The 11,920-nt window shown below is 34.4% G+C and overlaps 1 protein-coding gene across 1 annotated transcript; it reads right to left on the bottom strand.

Moving 5' to 3' along the window:
- Positions 1-3,935: 3,935 nt before the first annotated feature.
- LOC122039816 (agamous-like MADS-box protein MADS4) lies at positions 3,936-11,554 on the bottom strand. The gene is made up of 7 exons (XM_042599254.1): positions 11,359-11,554; positions 9,231-9,309; positions 5,518-5,579; positions 5,320-5,419; positions 5,024-5,194; positions 4,517-4,653; positions 3,936-4,273 (listed from the first exon to the last, which is right to left on the bottom strand). The coding sequence occupies exons 1-7, from the start codon at positions 11,541-11,543 to the stop codon at positions 4,192-4,194; spliced, it is 816 nt and encodes a 271-aa protein (XP_042455188.1). The 5' UTR covers positions 11,544-11,554; the 3' UTR covers positions 3,936-4,191.
- Positions 11,555-11,920: the final 366 nt, after the last annotated feature.

Below are 11,920 nucleotides of genomic sequence, written 5' to 3'. Positions count from 1 at the left end.
TTTCATCGTCTTGATAGCTTGCCATTAATGTGAGTCTGGAGAAAGCATCAATATCTGATTTGGACGACGTTTCGTCCCACATCGCCTTCAGGTTTTTGTGTTTGTTCATTTGGACGGGCTTCTTGTTCTTGTCTTTGTCCTTGTTCTTCAATTTAGGGAAGTTGTTTTTAACGTGTCCTTCTTCATTGCAGCAGTAGCATCTGATTTTTCTTCTCTTTCTACCCTGCAGATGGTTAGTTTTTCTAGATTTAAATAACTTTTTAAATTGATTTACCATCATCATCGTTTTCTCGTCGTCGAAAGAAGATTCTGACTCTTGTTCATCCATCTTCGCCTTGAGGGCAATATTGTGCTTTGACTCCTTTAAATCTACACATTTCGATTCATGGATTTCAAATGTTGAAAATAACTCTTCTAAGGTAACAGATTCTAAGTCCTTAGAGATATAGTAGACATCTACTAATGATGTCCATTTCGTATTTCTAGAGAAAACATTTAGAGAGTACCTTAACGAATCTCGGTTGCTCACCTTTTCTCCGAGATTCGAAAGTCCGGTGATGATCTCTTTAATCCTCGAGTGAAGGTGTGCAATGGATTCGTCTTCTTCAAATTGAAGGTTGGTGAGCTGGTTGCGAAGTAAGTTTCGTCTCGCAAGCTTGGTTTCGGACGTCCCTTCGTGTAGCTCAAGGAACTTCTCCCAAAGCTCCTTTGCTAAGTTATAGGTGCCAATTTGGTTGACTTCTTGTGGCGGTAGGACGCTCAGCAGATGGAACTCTGCTTTGCCATTTGCCACGTAGTCAGCCTGCTCCTTCTTCGTCCATTGGTATTCTTCCTTACCTTCGAGTGCTACAAAACCGAACTTCATTATTAAAAGCAATTCAAAAGTGGTTTTAAAGAATATATGTATTCTCTTTTTCCAGCTTGCGAACTCCCCCTCGAACTTCGGTGGGTATATGCTCGATCCGACCATCAATTCAGTGCTTCAATTGATGATTAGTCCTCCTAAAGCGTCCTAGCTCTGATACCACTTGCTAGGACCCTTGGCGGTCGGCTAAAAGGAGGGTTGAATAGCCCATGCACAAAATCAAACAAAAGATTTTTCTCGGACAAATAACTTAATTAAAGAATACTTGCATTAAGTAATAAAAAAACTGAAAAGCAGATGCTCAGAGGTTTTACTTGGTTATAACCGGGGAAGTTGTTAATCCAAGGAATAGAGTAGCACTAGTTTCTCCTTTAGGCGGAAAAACCTCTTTGTATCAGTGAAAGCACAAAAAATAAGAAGCTAAACAAAAACTGAGATGTGTACAAGTGTTGTTGTAAGAATGCTTATTGTTGATAGCTTCTGGACTAAGACTGTATTTATAGTCTTGGTCGGGGTGCTTGGAGTGGGATAAAAACTTATCCCCAACGCAATGGTCAAAGACCACGTCGAAATGGCTAAAACTTAGGTTCTGGGTGCTCGGAATTATTCCGGGCACCCCAGACTGCTCCGGGCACCCCGAAGGGGGAAGTCAACATTTTGTTGACTTTTTCTCCGGGCCTACAGCTTCGGCTCCGCTTGCTTCGGTCAGGGTTTTTCCTCTCGCTTGGGTGATTTTGACCATCCGGAATAGGGCTCACCCAAACCCAACTTCCGGCCTTCTCGAGCAATCTTTCGCTCCGACTTCTCATCCCTCGGAAACGCCACGCATCTCCTTCTCGTCTGCCCGCATATTCTTCCGCAGCACCTCGTCCCTCAGACGCACCGAGCACGTCGGCTCTCTCCCGTGCCGTCCTTCTCTCTAGCTCCGTCTTTTGCTCGACTCCCTGTACTCCTAAGTTCCTGCACTCTTACACACAAGGTTAAACACAACATGATCTAACTTAACTTGTTTAATCACATCAAAACTACCTTAGGGTACCAACAGTACACACTATTATATAAAAAGGGAGGTCCTCTCCCTTGAGTAGGTACACTCTCTCGTACATTCACACTTGTTTTCTACTTTTCTTTCTCCTTGGTACACTGTTCTTCTGGGGAAAGAATACCTGACTTGAGCGTCGGAGGGTCTGCTCCGAGGACTTTTTCTCTGGTTTCTAGCCTTTAACGTTCTGTTTCCTTGTCTGAGTGCACGCAGAGCTCAAGTACCATCGACTTAGTTACTGCCGTCCATCAGCGCCACGTGGGGGTCCGTTCTCTATGACACATACAATAAGGGTGTCATAGTCGTCTCTCCGTCAACACTAGTGATAGCTCATCCGACCTTCGTCTGACTCAGATTTCGGACAGGATATATATATATATATATTCATTTTACGCACCCAAATTTCTAATTCTAAAAGGTAGCTATTAAAAAAAATGTGGAACCGCCACATCAACGGTCCCTAGAGCCGGTCCCACGGATATAGAGGGAGGTAAATACAGGTACACAGCTGAAAGCGCATAGTCGGGACGCTAACATCAGGCAATGACATCCCGAGAATCGAACCCTGGACCTTTCGGCCATGAAATCATGCGCTCCCAGCTGTGTTACGCCCTAGGGACTCAAAAAAGAACACCCTTACATTTTTTGGATCTATAAATTGTTTTTAAAAACATTAAAAATTAAAATAAATACTTTACCTTTTATTGAATATTATATTAAATCTGAATAGACGCCGATCATTAATTTTGTACAAAATAACTTTAAAATTAAAGAATAATGTTTAATGTCAATCATCAAAATAACTTTTTATTACCCGAACTACTTCTCCTTATCGGGTTGTGGTTCAAGAGTATAAAAACTGAATAGCTAGTTAAGTACTCGATATCAAATTGTGGTAGATATACGATTTATTGGTAGATATACGATTTATGCTACTATATTAATGAAGTGAGATCAAGTTCAATTGAGTCAATATTCAACAATATATTATAATAGATATGATTAATAACTTTTATAACATATGGATAACTAGTCTATGATATATTATATATTCATAACTGTTATAATATTGCTACATCAAACCTTTCAATTCATACAGATCAAACTTAAGGATATTATAATCAAATCACAGGATTTTAATAATTAATAGGAAAGATACTTAAACTCCAAAAAATGAAAGTCTTTTTAAATTTTTATCTATTAATTAATTAATTAATGGTCAGATTATCCTCTTCCCACCCTCTCAAGTGATCATAACATTTAGAAAAATGATATGCACAAGGAAAAAAATCACATTCAAAAGACTGATTTAGCATGTGTGTTGTAAGAAAAAGGCCAGTTGATGTTCGATAGAGACGACACCAACGGCAACCAAACATCATCAAACCATTCACTTTGTTGACGACGACGACGACGACAATAATAATACAAGTAAATGCGACAGGCACCAAAATGTTTAGCCAGTCTAATGGCGGATGATGCCAAAGAACACCTGTGTGCTTGATGGATTAATGCACCGGAGGTGTTTCAGGTTTTAAGCACATATCAAACTATAAAGAACAAGAGAAAAGGAAAGGAAGTGGATTCTCTGATCAAACCATTAATATCACTCTCATTTATATTCTATCCTACTATCAACATACATGACAATATAATGAAAGCCTTGAAATTAAGACATTTTATTGCCAATCAAATCTTGAAGCACATTTTTTGTTCTCAACAGGGTATTTCTAATTAATTGCTCTAGTCTGTGCTCAAAAGAAATCTTATCAGCAAACAAGTGAAAAACAAGGAAAGTTGAGTTCATCTTGGCACATGGCTAAAGACACAAGAGAGAAATAGATTAATTAAACAATCTAATGAGCTAATCTCAGTACTAGTTAAGTCATACATAGATCATGCATGCTAATATTATGCATTATCCTTGTTAACCACAATAACTCAATGAGGAGAAATTTGAGAGCAAAATAAATACTAACATATATAAAATTGTAATCAGTGTGTTCCACTCAGATCATTGCGATCACCTTCTTTCTACATGAAGTAGTTATTTCTTGCTAATAAGAATAGTAAAAGCATACGTACATTGCAAATGTTCCTTCGTGGAAGATCATAGCAATTCATAATCATTGGCTTATAGACATTGTAGTTTTCTTGTGTCTAATAGCGACAGACAAGATACTAGCCAATGAGGAACCATAGAAATTTATAGTTGACGCAAAGGTTTGCTAACATACAAAACACTACTTAGCGCAGAGATGCGAATTAGATTTAGCTAGTTTGATTATGCAATCCAACCAGACATGTAGTTGCTAACACTTGGCCCTGGTGTTGTGGCGGCAAGTGCCATTTGATCAGGGTGGTACCTTGAATGAAAAGTAAGAATTCATCAGGCATACACAATCATGTTTTGTTTTTGTTTTTTTTTTTTAATAATCTTGAATGTGGAATGTTTCAGAAGGAAAAAAAATTGTATTAGGAAACATTTATTTGTTCAAGATAATTCAATCATAATTGGCATCTTTCTGTCTTTCACATTGAGTTGTAGAGAGATAAAGACTGTGAACTAGCAAATCAAAAGGAGCTTAATATATAGCAATAGGAGTTACCGGATCTGCAGAGTAGGTTCACATTCTATGGGTTGAAAGAACCCATCACCCTGTGGTTGGGGCTGCTGACGGCCATAAGCTACAGCATGAGCAGTTGGATCCCACAGTTGTTGATTGGCTTGAGTGCTTTCATCCAACTGCATCTCACATAAACAAGACAACCATGGCAAGCATCTCGATATGATCATTTCTATTTTATTTAAGAAATAAAAATATTGTATTTCAAGAAAAAGATGCCATGTGTACATTATCTAGAACATAAAGTTTTTTCTCAGAAAATTGTCTATCGATCTATCTTATCCTTAATGTGACCAAAGGATAAAGCCGTTTGCATCTGTCAACAATAAAAAATGTTTAGTTTTAATGATAATGAGAATATATTAAATAGATTATGAGAAATATAAATGGGTCGAGTATTTGCAACGGTATGATTCAAAATTAATATTTTTGTACAACTAATAATATGACCTTTATAATTTAAATATGTGAAATAACATAGCTGTTTACCCTTCTCTTCAGAGCTTTATTAGCTTCACAAAGCATTTGTTCCTGGGGATCAACAGCCTCGTTACTAATTGTCAAGATAACATATAAAAATCTTATTTTAAGATAACTACACAATGCATTAATTGGTACCCGTCTCTGCAGATCTGTGAGTTGGTCAAGCATGTATTGTGTCTGTGAAAAAAATGAAGTATTAATAATACATGTTTTCAACATCTAACAACTAATATTTGATAGTAACTCTGACCATTAATTGGCATATGCAAAAGTGATGTTTATTTCTATCAGAAGAAACTAACCCTGGTAGATCTTATTTGTCTTAATGATACATCAAGTTGTCGCTCCAGTTGTTCAAGTTCCTTGATGGTAAGTGGCCCCAAATCTTCACCCAAAAGATTTCTAACATACAAAGGCCTTTTAGAGATTTGCTTATAATGAAACTATTCCAAGAATTGTTTTTGCACAAACTATATTGATCTCAGGTCAAAGTAACTCACCTTTGTGATCGCTGTAATGCTTCAACACGTGTCTTAAGTTTCAGATACTCTTGTTGACTAGTCTATTTTGTAAATACAATATAAAAGAAAGTTTTTAGATTTACAAATTGTAAAAATCAATCAATATAAAGAATTAAAAATAAGAATGGAGGGACATATTATAAATCTTAGAGACCCACCCATATCTATAAGGAGTACGTACTTCCATGTATACTAAATTGTTCATATTAGCTTCCAAGAGGTGAGGGTGGTATTATGTATGGGTCCACTATTAACCATCAAATAACTATTTATTAGTTACTTACAAAAAAAACAAGAAGTAAAATTCGTATCCTAATTATTCTGCACTATGAATTATTAATATTGAGCATTTAAAATTGTTAGAATGATTTTAAACTATAAGAAAGGAGCTTAGATGTTGATCACTTGAAATATGTGATTCAAGCAATTCAACTTAAGTGTATAAGAGTTTTAATTTTCAGGATGAATGTGTAGATGAAAGAAGAGTTGACAAGTATATCAGAAGATTGAAGAGTCTGATACATGCAACACTACGCTATATGAGAAAGTTATAGAAATTTTTACTCTTTTTTGATATGGCAAGCATGGATGTGCTTAATTTCCTATAAAAAGATTAAAAAGTAAGACAACTCATGAGTGGCTGAAGACCTATATGACAATCATGCTCATGCCAACATGAAGATATCTATAATATAAAAATACATGGTTGCAAAGATTGATAACCTTCTCAACATTTGCTTAATGATTATTGAACTTTAATTGATCAATGGCACAAAAAATTGAAATATTCATGTTAAGAGTTTACAACTACTAAAGTTTTACAATGTGATCAATCTCACAAATAGCATGGTGCATATCAAAAGTATGGAGGATCGAGTTTAATTAAGGAAATGTATTGTAAAACAAAAATTGATCAATACATGATATATTATGTCTCATCCATATACACTTTGAAGACAAATTTTATCTGATTTGATGTTGACAAATTTAGACTATTTTAAGCAATTTAATCCATGCATCTAGGTTATGCTTAGAGAGTATATATGTATAATTGTATACCAAGGATCATGATGCACAATATAATGATAATTTTCATGTGTTCCATAATTGAATATCCACTTTCCATCTTTTTTCCACTTTGTTTTTTTTCTCAACAATGGCTATAATCACGATTTCACATTAAAAAATTGTTGAAAAATGTAAGCATCACACTAAATAATAAATGAACTTTAAACTTCGAACAAAAGAATAATTGTATGATAACCTAGGAATAATGTAAGAAATTATGATTGTAACTTGCATAATTCAATATTCTAAGTATTTTTTTTAGAATATAATTGATATACTTATACATACCAACTCTCTATATAAATCTATCAAAATGGATAAACTAATTTAACCATATCACGATACTCAAAATTACCTATTTTGACCATCATTGTAATCTAAGTAATTTTTTTTATATTAGTTAGGCGGGCTTTCTCCTGATTCACCTACTTGTTAAATCCGCAGTGTAACTTATGCATATTTAGAAGTTGACCTTTAGAATATTCATCTCTGGAAAGAATTGTAACAAAAAAAAGTAGGTGAAGAAAGACATGAAAACATGAATAAAATAATTTTTTTTGAAGTTCGGTTTAGTATTTAGGGTAGGCTGAATTAAGACATCTGTCATGACAATGCAGGTCAAATAGAGATGGAAACCTTAATATACCATTCTTGTATAACTGCCCCATTTGTTAACCTATACTTTCAAATATATAAACAGTAGAGAATTCATAATTTTCATTCTTATAGAAACTATGTTCCAGTAAACATTCATAGCTAATAACATTTTAGAAAATGGAAATTTCTCTACTGAATTCTAAAATATATTCCGGTGAACAAATCCTTTTCCCCAGGTCTTTATTTATCATTAAAATATCTTTCAGTTGTGAACTTCAATAAGTCAACTACTAGCAAGATGTCATACAAATTAGCATAAAATTTAGTTTTATTTGTTAATAGAGGTTTAGTGCCATTTTTTTATAAAATGGCTCTCAGCTCTCATTAGATCATGATCTCATGTCACTTAGTCAATCCAAACTTCAATAGACAATCTCTAACTCTTATCAGACACTCATATCCATGAGATGATCATATAACCCATGGATATATGATCATCATATATCCATGAGATGGAATTATTAGTGGATATTTATGAACCCAAAACACATTTATGGTATCTCATTTCATCCCATCAGAATTATTAGTTCATGCCCAAATAAACTAACTTTTATATTGAAATGTAAATTTAAGAAAAAACAATTTATGAAGATCATGCGATTAATGATACTCATCATATATATATTTTAGTTGATAATTTATTCAAGATGAGCATATAATTATGTATGTGTGTGCTATTCATCGCTCAAAGTATCATTTTGTTTTGAAGTTTTATTTATCAATTGAATTATATGGAATCAACATTAGCACATGTTAGTAGACATGAGATTACATCATGATAAATTCATATAATTAGAACTTATTAAAGTTCTTCTATTTAGATTTATAGTTTTAATATAAATTATATATCAATTAGATAGGTGGATTAAAAAAGAATTTTACTATTTTTTTTTTGTTAATGTGCGTTTAGTTAAATTCAAAGAAGTTTTATAAAAAACACAATGAACAATCATTTAAATTCTTAGAAAAATTTATCTTAACATATTTCGATGCATCTCAAAGTATGGTATTCCTAGGCACACACAACATAGGATATAATATCCCTTGCAAACCAATATTGAAATTTAATTTATCAGAATGATAAATTTCTATAGTATTAGATAGTATAACTTAAAATCTTAAACCATGTGTTATCTATCACCATCTTAGCTAATTCATAGAATATCATCTTCCAAAGGCTCCTTATACCAACTTCTTTTGAAAACAAAAGTTAATAATTTTGAGGACGAAATAACTCAAAACTATCAAATCTTCTTCACAAATCCAATGAGTTGAGCAAATTAATAAGACAATTTTCATTTAACCCTAGAGGTTTAGATCATTTCAATTGTAAGTCTACACTAACATTTAGATACACCCACAAAAAGTGGTGGAAAAGTAAGGTTTTTGTGCATTATTGTCATTTATCTTAAATAATTTAAGAAAAATTATACTTATAAATTAGATCCCAAGACAAATTACTGAGAACATTTCATGTCTTTTTAACCATCAAATTATCTGCCGTTTCAAATATTCATTGATTATTATAGCATAAGATGATTACACTAATCTCATGTGCTTTTCATAATTCGTCTTCATGTCATATGAAAGGAGATAAATCATAGGGTCAGTTTATAGTCGACCACTAAATGACTGAGGATAAGAGGAGTTTTTTTCTCCAAGGACATGTGCTTGTCAGAAATTGACCTCTTATCATATTATAGTAAAGTTGTCACCTTTAACCAACTGTGCACCCCGTAGGGATAAATATTCATACATTATCGCTAGATATTTAATTAAAATGTTTATATTGAGTACCTCTGGCCTATTGTGCACCTCGTAAAGACAAATATTCATTCATTATCGCTTTACTCCATATTAGATATTTAATTAAAATATTTCTATTGAGTAAATATAGAAAGAAAAAAAGAAAACAAAAATTGTTATGCAAATTTATAATGCAAGAGAACTTTTCAATGACTATTTACTTGAGTCTCCCTTGATATTATATTTGTTTCTGGTGCCCCATAGCTGCACTTTTGATACCTCTCTAGCGTCTTCAACATACTGCACAAATATTAATTAAAAAACAGCATCAGATTACACATGTGAGCTAATATAAGTATCAGTATATAATCAATTAAGCAAATATATAAAAATTAAAAGGTTTTTTTCTACCATTGTAAATTTGTACTTGAACCCTAAAAACACAAATAATAAATAAATAAATATATATATAACAATTAAAACCGAAACTAATTAATGTTTTCCACTAGCTCCCATTTTTTCATCACATTACATCATTAAGTAAAGTTATGAGATTTACCAGCAATGTGCAGTACCTAGTCACTTGATATCATGCTTAAAGTGAATTAGATTTAAAAGACTTTCGATTAATATGTCAAACTATATAACAAAGGGATCCGACTTTTCTACCACTCATGAAAAATAATTTCATATCAAATATGATATGAGGAGAAAAATATAATATAAAGCATACATTAAAACTATTATACATAAGTTTATCTTGTTGAGTAATTGGACCTTCAACTTTAAGATAGATACTCCCCAAAGTTAAACAGGTAAAACCAAAGGAGCATATCAGGTGGAAGTATGGGAAATAACTTACTCAAGATTGTGACAGTCGACCTGTGTGTAAATTGTTGGATTGAGGTCTATTACCTAGAACAGTTTAATTTGTAATTAAATCAAGTGATTTCAACTTCAGAAATTAATTGCTAGCACGCAGTTATATGTAGGATAACACGGTTCCTGGTCAAAGGTTTTGTGTATGTAATCACGCGTCAGCAACGAAGCAATAAGAGAATCTGTTAGTAAATTCTGAGAATTAACTCGTTGTCAAATCAGAGACAAGTAGGATATGGATAGAACTCCAAGAAGCATGCATCTACGTACCAAATGGTTCCAAACATTGAAAAAGACTATAGATGAGCAGATAAAGGACCAGGGAGTGCAGAAGTCTTGAAGGTAAACCTGAGTGTCTTCAGGAATGAGTCAAACAAATTAATGAAGGGCTAAAAAACAAGGTTGTATCACTGGAAGATCCAAAAAACTAAATTCTTCATAAGAAATATGGAAGTAAATAAAATTAAAATAACTATATGGATAGCAAGGATGTCTCTGAGAGACAGAGGAGAAAGACAAATATTAGTTTGCTGGAAATACCGTTAACTTTACAATCAAAATGATAGATGAGACGTTTTCTTAAGGCACCAGCTAAAACCTAGTGTTCGATCACCACTAGTGTGACAGATGAAAGATCTAATCCTGCACAGAATCTAAACAAAATGATGTCCTTGAAGTGATCCGTTGGCAGAGGATAAAAAAAATAAAATAAAACTATACAAGAAACACAAACCCTAAAACTCTGAAGAAGTACATAAGAACTCGAAATTGACGGCTTTGTTTCCTTCTAAAGTTTCCTCTAATTTTTTAATATCTCATATTAAAAAAAAGCGAACAAAAGTAAATGCAAAAAGATCTTAGATATCTATCTCAAGCCATAGCCAGTAGGACAACTGAGTCCATATACATCTCGATTTACGTTTACCCTCACAGCTACAGAGCTCCATCGTGAGACGGTGGTGCATCATTAAGGCAGCTAGGAAAACCTAAACATTTTTGTGCGCGTAGAAACTATAAGAAGGCCTAAAACCGAGAAAAACTTTGCTTAGTTGAATTAACAATTAGTTATAGTCAAGCACGAATAGAAACACCCTGAAGTTACGGATAAACAAAAGTTGAAGCTAGTTTAACTCTTCCAAATTTCGTTAATTTCTTATCTTGTGCAAGCAGAAAATTTTATCTTTTAGATGTCTGATCCTTTACGTCGTAAAATTCAGATCTGAACACCCACACAAGTCTTCTAAAGAAAAAGGAGAACTAAAGCGGAAAAAAAAAACTTCCTTTGCACCATCTCGTGCTATTCATCATCAGATCCAGTCAACATTCTATTTCTTTCACAAAACCGGAAAATCAACAAAAAACTTCTAAGCTAAGAAACAGATCAAAGCGGAAATCAACCACTCAACCAAAAAGGAAAGGAAACATCTATATCCCAGATCAAATCCATGTCTGCTCAAGCCGGTGACTTACTTGGAGTTGCTGGAGAACTCATAGAGCTTCCCACGGTTGGAGAAGACGATGAGAGCAACTTCAGCGTCGCACAGCACGGACAGCTCGTAGGCCTTTTTGAGCAGCCCGTTCCTCCTCTTAGCGAAGGTGACCTGCCGGTTGATCTTGTTCTCGATCCGCTTCAGCTCGACTCTGCCCCTCCCCATGATCGCCTCCCTCTCACCAGATCAACAACAAGAATAAGAAGAAAAGAAGGAGCCTTGCACTGATGAAGAAGGGAAGGGGAAACCAAACCCCACTTACTATATATAGCAAGGATGGAGCCTTCAACTGCTGAAGGCGACCCGTAACAAGGCACCACTCTTTTAACCCTCGGAAACCCCATTTTCTCACTCCCGCACGCAAATATCTGTGCGGTCGAGTTGCGTGAAGTCGAGATCAGTTCCGCTGGATCGCTTCGACGTCGGATGGGGGGATTCGTACGAGCACATTCATGCGGTGAGGCGCAGAAGAGCCACGCACTACCAGCGGGCGCCATGAGAGAGCGACCTACAGCGTTGGAGGTGGCGGTGTCATTGAAGGG

Source organism: Zingiber officinale, chromosome 2A (assembly GCF_018446385.1).
Source record: "Zingiber officinale cultivar Zhangliang chromosome 2A, Zo_v1.1, whole genome shotgun sequence".
Taxonomy (NCBI): Eukaryota; Viridiplantae; Streptophyta; class Magnoliopsida; order Zingiberales; family Zingiberaceae; genus Zingiber; species Zingiber officinale.
This window is presented reverse-complemented; position numbering and strand designations above follow the sequence as displayed.